This window comes from Anabrus simplex, chromosome 2 (assembly GCF_040414725.1).
Source record: "Anabrus simplex isolate iqAnaSimp1 chromosome 2, ASM4041472v1, whole genome shotgun sequence".
Classification (NCBI taxonomy): Eukaryota; Metazoa; Arthropoda; class Insecta; order Orthoptera; family Tettigoniidae; genus Anabrus; species Anabrus simplex.
This window is the reverse complement of record NC_090266.1, coordinates 1,033,022,184-1,033,035,370: the sequence shown is the minus strand read 5'-3', so window position 1 is coordinate 1,033,035,370 and position 13,187 is coordinate 1,033,022,184. Positions and strand designations below refer to the sequence as shown.

At 38.9% G+C, this 13,187-nt stretch overlaps 1 protein-coding gene across 1 annotated transcript in view; it reads left to right on the top strand.

Annotated features, from left to right (window-relative positions):
• The first annotated feature begins 4,115 nt into the window (after positions 1 to 4,115).
• Positions 4,116 to 13,187, top strand: part of LOC136863766 (uncharacterized) — a 229,715-nt gene continuing 220,643 nt past the window's right edge. Inside the window, exon 1 of the mRNA XM_067140119.2 lies at positions 4,116 to 5,086. Coding sequence (XP_066996220.2) covers positions 4,116 to 5,086 — 971 coding nt within the window. The remainder of the gene's footprint in view (positions 5,087 to 13,187) is intronic.

The window sequence follows — 13,187 nt, the reverse complement described above, 5'->3', positions numbered from 1 at the left end:
ATGTTGAATAGGAGATAGTGCATCCCCTTGCTTCAGACTAGTTTTATTACAGAAGGAACTTGATTTTCTGCCCTTTAGCAAAACACAGCTAACATTACCATCTATGGACAGTTTGCACATGTTAATTAATTTTATGGGAAAGCCAAACTCCATCAAGATGTTCCACAGCCCTTCTGTATGGATTGAATAAGATGCTGTGAAGAAATCTATAAAGAGATAATGAACAGACTCGTTGTGTTCCCAAACCTTATCATTAATAGTCATAATTGCAAATATGTTGTCTGTAGTGGACCTGTTACTACGAAAACCATTCTGATAGTCCGCAATAACATTTTCAGAAAATGGTTTTAAACACTGTAAAAGAATAAGACAGAATTTTGTAGGCCATGTTTACAAGAGATTTACCACAATAATTTTGAAGTTCTTCCTTAATCCCCTCCTTTATGAATTGGGACTATAAGTGATCCCTGCCATTCTTTTGGAACAACTTCGTCGTGCCATATCCTTAGAATGATCTTATATATGTATTTATGTAATCATTCTTCACCATATTTAATAAGCTCAGGAGGAATGTTGTCACTACCCGAAGCTTTATTGTTTTTTTTAAACATATATCTGCACCAGATACAAATAGCTGTTACTACTTGAATATAATACCGTATTTCTCCGAATCCAAGACGACGTTTTTTCTCAGTGTGTCAAGTGAAAAATCAAGGGCCATGTTGCATTCGTGACCTAACAGTAATGAACACCACTGGCAGTTTCCACGGTAACCATGCTGCGCTTTTCTCTCACACACACACACACACACACACACACACACACACACACACCTCAGGCGCGCATGCAAAAGTCGTTGACAATCAATGTCCATCTCTTTATTATACGTTGCCAGCCGTGGCAAGCTGTTGTACAGTGCCTCTGTGTAACGTCACTGGATCTTGGGAAATAGAGAAGAGAGAACGAAATTCTATTGGCCATGGCTACTCAGTTGCAGAGTTATAACATGTCTAATGTACCTAATGCTCAGTAAAATTAAGTTTTATAGATAGCAGGGATATTTTCATGATGGATCGTTGTAAAGATGCGTGGAACAGGTATTACTGCCGGCAAAATTTCAACGGGTTCTCATTGATATTATGATGCCTATTTTTAGTTAATGGTTATTAAACATGCGGAAATGAATAATTGTGCAGCCGCAAGATAGCTTGAAAAATGCGTGTTGTACAGAAAGTGTGCGCGAAAAACCCAAGGGTGGAATGGCCATACCAAGGCGCAATAAACTCGTTCGTTGACCTTCGACATTCATGCCTTTATTAGACCAATACATCGCTAGCTGTTGAAGTTGGCCAAACCCAGCAAGCGAGATGTGTGTGTAGCGGCAGCGTATTTTACCTAATGCTGAGTAAAACAGTTTTTATAAATAGCAGAAATACATTCCTGACGATCATCATATTGTAGAGTTGCATGGAACAGGTAATGCTTGCAAATTTTAAACGGGTTCTCTTTGATATTATGATACCAATTTTCATTGTTATTAAACCCGCAGAAATAAAGAATAATTGTGCAGCCGCAAAAAGAAATACTGCATAACTAAAGCCAGTGATCGTGTTGGCATGAAGACAGACAGTCTAATAATGCGTACTGTACAAGAAAGTCGTTCATATAATTTTACAAAGCACTTTTTAAGCCTGATTTAATTTTTTGAATGAAAAAGTGGGAGTTGATATTATCCAGGGTCGTCCTAGATTCGGTGAAATACGGTAATTTGTTTAGAAACTTCTAAGATATATAAAATTCAAGTACTCAATCAGTGCATTTGTTGTAATAATCTGCCATATATATTTTATGTTAATTTTCCCTTTTTCAGCTCCCAGCTGGTTATACCAGAGCGCTTCAAACCAGTTCAAGTCTCATCTGCCAAGCCAGTAGAAAACACACCTGATCATGAAGCCCAGAGCAGTAGGAGCAAGACTTCTACAAAGAAAGCAGACTTGGATTTACGAGAAAAAGAGGAACTCGTTGCTTGTACATTGCAAGATATGATAAATCTTGCTAGCGTTGAAAAGCCTGCTAATCCAGAAAGTGACAGTATTCAGAATTTAAAATGCGATGGCAATCATCCGGGGACACCAAATACAGAAAATGCCATTTCTGTTGATCCCAAGACAGATTTGAGTGATGAAGAGCAAATTGTACACATATTGAACAGTTTATTAAATTCAGCATGTTCAGATTCTCAAAATATGTTATCGATTAATCTGGATTCCTCTGTGTTGGCTGCAAACTCAGAAAATAATCCTGAAATGTCATGTTCTGTAAATAGCAATGCAACTACATCTGGATGTAAACCAACATCTGTAGTTTCATCACATGTAGGATCTGAGAGAAAACCTGATAATAACATCTGTGAAAAAACTCCAGTTGAAGTCGGCAGCGGCCAGCGCAGGAAAGCTTTCAAACCAAAGAAATTAGATATTGAACGCAAAAACAGAGGTGAGAAATTTATAGAATTTGAAGAACCAGTGCAATTACTGAAACAAGCTGAGGAGAAACAAGCTCTGGATCCAATTGAAGAAAGTCTTCATTTACTTTTTGATGATAAATCAGAATGTGATGCAAGTGAAACAGTGGTCGCCTCCCATGATGTTATAGATTCACGTGAAGCACTTAGAGCCATTTTAGAAGATCATGCTCCAGAGAGTCAGTGTATAACAAGTACAACAAGCAAATCAAGGATGATATTTCCTGAGAGACAAGCATGTAAAAGAAGAAAATCTGGGATTAAATACAAACATCGTTTCAAGCCACGGCGGAAATGTAATGGGGGAAATACTTCAACTCGTTCGGTTTCGTTCCGATTGCCTTTAGCAGATGTTTTGGATTCATCCCGGAGTAAGGGATTTCAAGATCATTCTCATGGTTCACGGCCTAAGAGAATGGCTTTGAATAAGGCAAAGCAGACCATGCAAGACGTCCATGTCTCGCATTTTTCACAGAATCTGGATGATGAAATTGCAGAAAATGATTTAGAATTGAGATACGAGCTACGTTCCAAAGAAAAGAGCGTTCCTAATGATAAAAGTTCAGCTGAAGAACCTGTAAAAGATATTCATGGATCGACTAATAATACAGCTCAGAGGCTAAATAAGGAATTAGTTTCACCCAGTAAGGCCACGGAGGGAAATTGCTCTTTAAGAAGAGAGTCCCTTAGTAGCAAGAGCAGTGCAATTTCTTCAATAGAACCATGTTTTCCTGAGGCTGAGAACACTAGTACTAACATCCCCTGTGATACGTATACTGCATTTGTTGATCAGGTAGTTTCGAAAAATTCAGACGTATCCAATGTGTACCCAACTGAAAGTGAACATCCTTCACCTGTGGAACATAACAGATCTGCAGATAGTGGAATAAACATCTCTGATGAATTTGAACTGGAGCAAATAGCTGGTCCTGGAACCAATCACACAGTGAGTAGAATATCACAAATGTTAGATTGTGAATCAATAGTTGGGAAACAAGAGGCAGGCTGTCTTCCTGTGGAATCCATGGCTACAAAATCAAAGAGAAATAGAAAGAGAACCATGGACAATCATTCATCAATAAAGGATAGTAATTCAGGCAAAAAAAGTAAAATTAGTGTTGACTTGAAAAGGGCTGCTGCAACCAAGGAAGAGTGCACTCCAGTCTCCAAAAGACTTAGGAGCTCTTTTAAACACTCAGATCTATGTTTATCTCAAAGTTTATCTAACATTCAAAAGGACCCAAGCTCCAATACCTCAGAACAAAATGGAAAGAGTTCCCAAAGACGTAAGCCAAAAAGCTCTAGAAACAGTTGGTCAGGTGATCGCACCAGTCAACAGCCTATGCTGAAATATATTATTCCACTTTATAGACAGGTCACTTCTCAGAGTTCAATGATCTGTAATCAACAAAAACCACATGAGATTGGCAGTTCTTTACACCCCCAATTAGAGCAAAGTAGAGAAGTAAGTCCTCAAAGTGAAAGTTCATGCTCACAAGGTCTTGCAGGAAATTTGAGTAGAAGTTACCAAAGTTTTTCAGAAGAATCTGTTGCATGTTCACAGGAACATTCTCGTGAGAAGATTGAGTTGATGAGGCAACTTTCTCTTATTCCACAGCTCCATAGTTCCTGTGCTCTGAATGAAAATTTACTTTCTCTGAATACTCTTGGTACTGAAAGAGATACTTTGGAAGTTATTTCTTCTGAAGTAGCTCCTAATGATGAAGTTTGTATTGAAAATAATCAAAGTGTTCAAGAGCATGACAATCATAACGAAAATAATTTATCAGGCGTTGAGATTGATAAGATATCACAAAAGTTAAATCTGCCAATAGAAGAAACTTCAAACTCTTCAGTGAATAAAGATTCTAACCATGATCTCATTGGTTTAAATATTGATTCCGAAGGACTGGCTGTTAGTCGGACACTGGATCAAAACATGCCAGTGGAAAGTAATGTATGCCTTCTTCAGAGAGAAGGAATTACTAGAGGAATGAATAATGGCATACCCGAAAGACGCAAATGTGGAAAGCAACCAGAAGATAGCCATATTGTAGTAGAGAAAATAACCAGTGTAGGAGAAGAAAGCCAAAGCGATTTTGAAGACTGTTGTATTGTGTCTGAAGTAAACTTGGGGACTTCAGACAATACAACCAAATGTGTGTTTCATGCGCTAGGCATACCAGGTTGTTGCCAGGTTCAAGATTCCTTATTACCCAACAGTGAAGAAAAAAATAAATTGGACAACTCCACTGCAAATATGTACAAGAAGGAATGTGCCTATCCAGATGAACAACATTGTATAACTAAAAATAGGAGTAGCTCAAGTACTGGTAGCAGTCGTGAAGTTTGTAGTAATAAAGAAAATACAGTACTGGATTCGATGCCTGCTGAGCTCGACCCAGAAGAGCCTGGACCTAGTCATCGATTGAGGATTGGTGAGATACCCTTTGAAAAATCTTCGGACCCCAGTTGCTCCATTATTGAACCTGACAATGCAGATAGTGATGAGAGATGCTCACGACGTGCAAACAACGAACCAGATTTTCGCGTTCAGAATGTGTGAGTATAGTTTAAAAAATTATCCTTTCTTAAATTAGGAGAATCATGTTATTTGTGGGATGAAAATATAAGGGGCAGTCAAATGAAAACCGAACATCCACTACAACATGACCATGGAATGGTTTCATTCAAAAGTGTTAATACATTTATCCCACTGGGAGATGAGATGATCAATTCCAGTTTTGTAGACAGGTAGGTTGCTGACGGATCCACAACTGCACCGTCTTGCACTTCCTCGTCTGAATGAAATAGACGTCCACGAATGTCTTTCTTCAGGTCATGTGGAATATTAAAATCACAAGGTGAAAGATCCGGGCTCTATGGAGGATGTTGAAATGTTTCTAAACCAAATCGCTGAAGCATTCCCTTTGCCAGATTGGAATTATGGGGTGAACATTATCATGCAACAGGATGACTCTGCCCGACAGCATTCCAGGGCATTTTGACTTAATGGCTCGTTGCACTTTCTGTAAAGTGTCTTCATAGCGCTGTGCCACCAGAAAATGAACCATACTTCTCTGCTCTTCTTTGCTTGCCTCCATTTCTACAGCTGGACGAACACACTAGATAAGTCCATGCCCCAGCAAAGACATAACACAACAACTGCGTGCACCTGTGAGTTGTTACTATGCAGTTCTCCTACCACAGCGTTGACAGTATCGATACGTGTCAAGTGTTGCCACCTGTCTACCGGAATGTGTGTAATGGCGGGTGTTCGGTTTTAATTTGATTGCTCCTAATAAAATAGAACACGTAAGTCTCGTTCTCTAATTGAGGTGGTCTGTGGAAGACTGGGATATAAGCCAGGATGGAATTTTGGGGAAATCACATCACAAGTTGTCTTTCACATTGAATCTGAACAAGTTTAAAACATATCTCTTAGAAAATTAACAAACCAAATAACATTTTACTTTTAAATAACACCCTATTGGTTATTGTCAAAATAGAAATTTGTATTATGCTCTTTTCCTTCTTTTTTTTTTAAGAATCGCTTATTTTAATTGCGAGCATGTCTGCTGTCAAGAGAGGTACTTGATTTGAAATGCTACTCTAAAATGGTGTTGCTAGAACCATAAAAATAAATGCCGGGCTGAGTGGCTCAGACGGTTAAGGCGCTGGCCTTCTAACCCCAACTTGGCAGGTTCGATCCTGGCTCAGTCCGGTGGTATTTGAAGGTGCTCAAATACTACAGTTTCGTGTCGGTAGATTTACTGGCATGTAAAAGAACTCCTGCGGGACTAAATTCCGGCACCTCGGCGTCTCCGAAGACCGTAAAAGTAGTTAGTGGGACGTAAAGCAAATAACATTATTATTATTATTATATTATTATTATTATTATTATTATTATTATTATTAGAACCATAAAATAAGGTCTCAAGCCAGTCTTTGTTGTTTTGCCTCAAGAAATTTATATGAGATCTGACTTCACTGATTGGTAAGTTCTGGATAGACCCTATCTTGAACCTAAAGGTATTTTTATGTCTCGATAACATCCATTCAAAAACTTGAAAGGTTTATAGTGTATAAAGAAGCGCAGTTCTCAAAACACAGCACAGATCCTTCTTTAGTTAGTCTTATAATGCCATACTTCAGTATTCTGTTTAAATGTAGGCTTAGTTAGAAAAAGCGATGCTAGAGCTTTGTCCTATTACCCTAGTAAATTTCGATTGATGATGACATGACATGGATAAGATTTTGTCCGCACATTACCATATTGGAAATTCTAAGTTCCCATGGAGGGAATTAGATATTTTTCCACCAATAGAGCTATTAAAATCAGATCAAAATTAATGTGTATGGCTTTCCAGGCGTTTGCTCTATTAACCAGCATTTCATCTTAGGTCTGACACTAGACTCTTCAGAGTGGGATATGCTCTATTGGTGGAAAAATATCTAATTCCCTCCATGGGAACTTAGAATTTCCATTTGGAATTGCTAGGCGGGCATTAATTCCATTATGGAGTCTTATCTCCCGTATGCAGTTATCAGACTGTGCCTAATAAAAGGCTTCTGATAAGTTCACCTGCATACACCCCAGCATCAGTGGGTAGGGTCTGACACATCCCACTCTGAAGAGCCTAGTGTCAGACCTAAGACGAAATGCTGGTTAATAGAGCAAATGCCTGAAAAGCCATACACCTTAATTTTGATCTGACATTACCATATTGCCGAGATATTGTGATGCTGTTGCTATAAATAAATTCTTATTAATGTATTTTCTGATTAGAGCAGAATTCTGGTCACGTTCACTGAATGAGTGGGCGCATAGTGGAAAGACATGTATTGTTACGTGCCAGCCTTATCTTAGCCCACTCTTGCTATTTCCTGGAAGGAACTAGTGAGTCAACTGGGAGCTCCCAGGCTGAGGGCGTGGCCGGCCGTTGTAATGTTCCCTTTGTCTTATACCCCCGTGCGCTTTCTGGGAAGTGCTACGAGAATGTTGCAGAATGTTCCGTCTCTAGGCAAGTCCTGACTGTTCCAGTAATCCGTCATCGAGATATAAATAAAACCGCCGCAAACGAGGGGTGGTGGTGTTGGAGAGTCAAGTGTGTGGTAGGTGTTTCAACAGTCTGTACTGGAGTTTGATATTCACACTAGGGCGACAGAAGTGTTGGCTGCTGGCAGTGTCCTAGTGTCAGAGTATCTGATTGGAGTACTCAACCTGTACCGATATGGACTGAGCGATTGGAGCTTAATGGCAGAACTGCTGATTGTAGTCTGTACCCCGCCGGTATTAGAGTATCGTCACATATGGTGCAGAGTATTAGCTCTGTACTGCCTTGAAGTGCCAGGTGTGTATTGCAGTGGATTGTGGACTGCCATGGATTCAGCGTGTGAAACAGCAGTCGTGAGTAGAATGGAGCAGTGTCATCTGACGTTGCTTTGAGCGCTGTTGTAGTGTTGGTTAGCCCTGTTAAACTGTTGCTGTCTAGTTGTCATTGTTAATTTTTTCACGGTGTTTGGCTGTGTGAATTACTGGACTTTTTCTGGAATTGAACCAAGAAACAGTGTGTGTGCGTGTGTGTGTTTTTATACCTCTGTGAGTGTGCTTCCACGCGTGGGTGTGAAGGAGTAGAGCATACAAGTGAAAGTAAGACAAACTAGCATGACTACTGTGAATAGGATTTTGTAAATAGGCAGTAATTAGTGTTTTATTCATTGTGGAATAGAATTGTGTGTAATATGTGTGTGAATTTATTGGGTCATCCTGAAATAAATAAATTAAAGCTATAAAACAAATGGTGTTTTATTCATAACAGTAAAATGTCAACAACATTAAACTTGGCAAACCAAGAACAAAACTTGAAGAATGCTCCGAATTTGGCCTTTAGCAGCATCGGAAGGGAGAACACTAGTTTTCACATCAGGAAATTGCTTGATCTCTTGTTGTACACAAAGATGAAAAAACAACATGATTTTAATTTCCCTTCCCCTCATATCCATAAAGCTATGCATGTCATCGTTAAAAATATGCAAATTAAAGCAGTACATCCAGTATAGTAATTTATTTCATTAATTATTTAGCACAATGTACGTACATACATACATGAATACTGTATGTAGGGGATAGATAATATAAATGCTTCCACGAGTCTGGCGAATGTACTGATCGTTTGTGTTCTGTTGACACAGGTCAACAGATGGTATCATGAACAGGGCATATCACAGAATTGGCTGATACATTTTTTCCTTTGGAGTGTAGAATTCTCTGGTTAGACATGTCTTTCTGTGGAATCCATAGATGCTGAAGAGTTTCTATAAGTGGCATAGCTTGTAGTTTTGCCCTTTCCAGATGCTGGTGTTCACTACTTCTGTTTTGAAGAGGTCTTCTGGAATCTGCTGAGCTCCGTTGTCATCTTTCTCCTAGTACAAGTATCAGTACAGCCATAACAGGGAGTCCATTTGTAGACTTCATATCATCCAGGAAGAATGGCTCATTGGCTATTGCATATGTCATATGCTTGGATCACCGCTTACAGTTGAGGCCGTAGAGGAAATTGCAAAGCAAAAGCTAACAGAATTAATGAGGCTGTACGATGGTCTCCAAGCGATCAATTCTCACATGGCGTACTTCTTATTAAAGAACTGTATTTTTATTCCAATTAATTACTTTCTGCAGACCACACCTCTATGGTTATTTCCTTCGTTCCTTGCTCAGGCTGATGATTTGACAAGAAGTTGTCTCGAGTCTCTACTAAATATACCGTTTGAGGAACATAACTGGACTCTGGCGTGTTGACCAGTAATATTTGGAGGCCTCTGAATTCGTAGATTAAGTGATATTTCCATCCCCGCTTTTCTTGCTTCCGCTCATGGAGTATCTGACTTTATCAAGTCTCTGTTCTCTGATTACGGTGATAATGTCGAGATATGCCATCTGGTTGACGCAAGATATCACTGGAATATCATGACCAATAACTTGAGTCCTCCAGTATCCCTGGATTCACAAAGAAGTTGGGATATGAAAAAAACACCCGTCGAATTTTCGATTCTTTGATTTTGTCATGTCCAACAGAAACTGATAAAGCACGACATCTTGCTATCCAGGAAAAGGAAGCGGGCTCATGGCTGAAGGCTTTTCCGTCACCCAGTGTTGGCGCGCTTATGGATAACATGTCGTTTAAAATAGCAATCGGCTTACGTCTTGGTTGCAAACTATGCCAGTTACATAAGTGCATGTGTGGAGCGGAAGTCGACGTTTATGGACGCCATGCTTTAAGTTGCCGTAGGAGTGCTGGTCGATTTTCAAGACACTGTTCAATTAATGACATTATCAAAAGAGCTTTCACATCTATCGATGTCCCTTCTGTCCTAGAACCGAGTGGAATTAGCCGCACAGACGGAAAATGCCCTGATGGTCTGACTTTAGTCCCATGGTTGATGATGATGATGATGCTTGTTGTTTTAAGGGGCCTAACATCTAAGGTCATCGGCCCCTTAGTCCCATGGAACAAAGGCAGATCTCTCCTGTGGTATGCCGCGTGTGTGGACACATTAGCACCAACGCATTTGCCTCACACTGGCAAGGCTGCTGGTTCTGCTGCAGAAATGGCCATGCGCAATAAAAGGGCAAAATACAGAGGAATAACGGACAACTACATCTTCGTGGTATTCATAGTCGAAACGATGGGGACGTGGTGTCAAGAAGCTAAGTCTGATTTCAGATATTGGCAAACGACTAACAGCGATCACTGGAGACACCTCTTCAACAGAATTCCTGAGACAGCGGATAGGAATTGCTATCCAGCGAGGAAATGCTGCCAGTGTTATGGGCACTTTTCCAGATAACGCTCCACTGGACGAAGTCTTTTATCTTACACCTTAGACTTTCGAGCTGGAGCGAAGGACCTTTATATCAATTCATTTTAACATAAGTAACACTAGCCTGCAAAATAAAACTTTTTTTGTGCGGTAAAAACGAAACTAGGTGGGTTTTATGAATTTCTTAACGCAGAATTCGAGAAAAAAATTAGTTTTGGCGAATCACGTCTGGTTTGGTGGCAGTTTTACAAAATATTATTTTGTTCTTACGTAAAATTGTTGATACTTAGTATTGATTAAATTTGATGTATTAATGTAAATTTCAGCTTGCAAAACGTAATCATATTTTGCATGCATTGAATACACATAAATGCTGCTTTGTAAGCAAGTAGATAGTATGTATTATATATTTAATTTATATTGAAATTCGTGAAACTGAAGCATAAAGTGCCTATTTAGTTTCGACTGTACAGTTGCTTTTAAATTAATATAACCGTACCTTGAATAAAAATTACATGGTTAAACATACATAGTTTTGTTACTTACATTATGTGCAGGTTAGATTCACACCTCAGTCTTTTCCCGTTTTCCGTGGAATTTCCGGGTTTTCGAACTTTTGAATGATCTCTAGAAGGGTCGTCTCGTGCAATCGACCAACAGTAATCGGCCAGCATATTCACATCCCAACGTCCCTGATAGCGTCGTTCTGCATCTTTGAGATCCTGGTGAAATCTTTCACCTTGTTCTTCACTGACAGCTTCTAAATTTAGAGGGAAATAATCCAAATGCGAAGCGAAGAAATGAAGCTTAATGCTCATATTACAACAGAGTTCCTTAAACTTTACCAACATTTTACTTACAATTTCTTTGTATTGAGGGTCCTTAATGTTGCCAACGAATTTAGTCACTACATCTTTGAATGCGCTCCATGTCTCTTTCTCAATTTTGGTCATTGTGTCTGTGAAAATTTTATCCTTCATCCTTCATCTGTTTATGAATCTGTGGTCCATCAAATACCCCTTCTTTGATTTTTGCATCTAATAATGAGGGAAATTTAGTGGATAAATATTGGAAGCATAGGCTACTTTTATCTAATGCCTCGACATACAGTTTCATCAATCCAAATTTGATGTGCAAGGGTGGGAGTAGAATTTTTTCACGGTCAATAAGATTTACATTCAAGACATTTTTGGATTCTGGTTGTAGTTGTTTCCTTTCTGTCCAATTCACTGTATCCCAATGTTTATCCCGTGTCCTACTAACCCATTCGCATAGGGAACAGGGAAATTTTGTATAGCCTTCTTGTTGTCCCAGCAACAATCCAATGATCTTCAAATCACCGCAAATTTGCCACCCATGCTCATGATATTTTTTTCAACTTTAATGGCTCTTATGTTTGAGACATTTTTGTGGAGTGTGCAAGTGGACGGATGCCTGAACATTTGTATTATGAAGCAAAACAGCCTTTAAACTTATTTTGGAAAAGTCAATAAAAGCACGCCAGTTACTAGGATCATACTCTTTCTCTCCCAATCGATGTAGAAGATTTGAAACATCCGTACAAAATACAAGTGCATCTTCTTGAGTATAATACTTTCGGACTGTTATCTTTGAAAGGAAACTGCTTTATCAGTCCATCATAAACATTGCATAAGGGCTGGGGCTTTTAACACGTCTGTTTATTCAAGTGGTCTAAGATGAAAGACAAACTCTCAACTGTCATATATTCAATCCTACATACCTCGCGGTCTATTGCGTATCTGGGGGAGTTTGTTATGAATTTACCAGTAAATCCCCAACTACAAAATGAAAATTTAGACAGCAATAAACCTATAATAAAGTGCAAACAATAACAAATCAAATCACATAATTGTATTCTAAAAAAAAGTTGCGCGAGAACATCTCTCAACATTACATCTTACGAATTCATGCAGATACTAAAACACCGAATTGTGTCAAAACTAGACGTGATAGGAAAAAAATAGCATCATTTTCGGAATCAGGGCAGCAATTTCCATAAGAATTACATATTTTCTATGTTACCGCAAAATCATGTTGGCTAGTGTAATCATTGGGTGTGTATAACAGGAAAATAAGATTCTCAGATGTGACCAAATATATAAGGATTTGAAAAGTTATTGAACATTTTCCTTGATAAATTGTTTCAATTCATAATTCCTCTTCCTACGTATACATATAATTCTGTTGCTTATACCAAACTGCGAGAGTACTATAGCACCTATAATGATGCAAGATGATTCCTTCAATTTGTTATAAACTTAAGAAGAGAGGAAAATTGTTAGAAACTCAATGTTGTATATGTCATTCGGTTTTCACTATATTTTGAAACGTGTAGGTATTCGTTTTAGTTATTTAGCATTTGTTTTCGAGTCGTAAGTTTGCTACAGTCAGTTTGTCATATCAAGTGGATTCCATACATTGCAGCTGGGGTGATTTTAAGCTTGAATTTAAATGATGCCATTGCGTTATCTGGAGAGATGTTCTGGAGCACATGGCTTTGCTGCTGCTGCTTCTTTTTCTTGCATGTACAATGTGAAAGTTGAGCCTGTTTCCTAAGTATTTAAACGATGGTACAATTTCAAGTTGTTCACAGCAAAAACTGAACACGTCAGTAGTTGGCAGTTTTCCTGCCCTTCTGAATTTCATAACCTATGTTTTAGCTGAATTTTTTACAGTTTGTTTTACTTTGCACCGACACAGATAGGTCTCATCTCGGCGATGGGATAGGAAAGGTCTTGGAGTGGGAAGGAAGCTGCTGTGGCCTTAATTAAGGTTCAGCCCCAGCATTCGCCTGGTGTGAGAATGGGAAACCACGGTA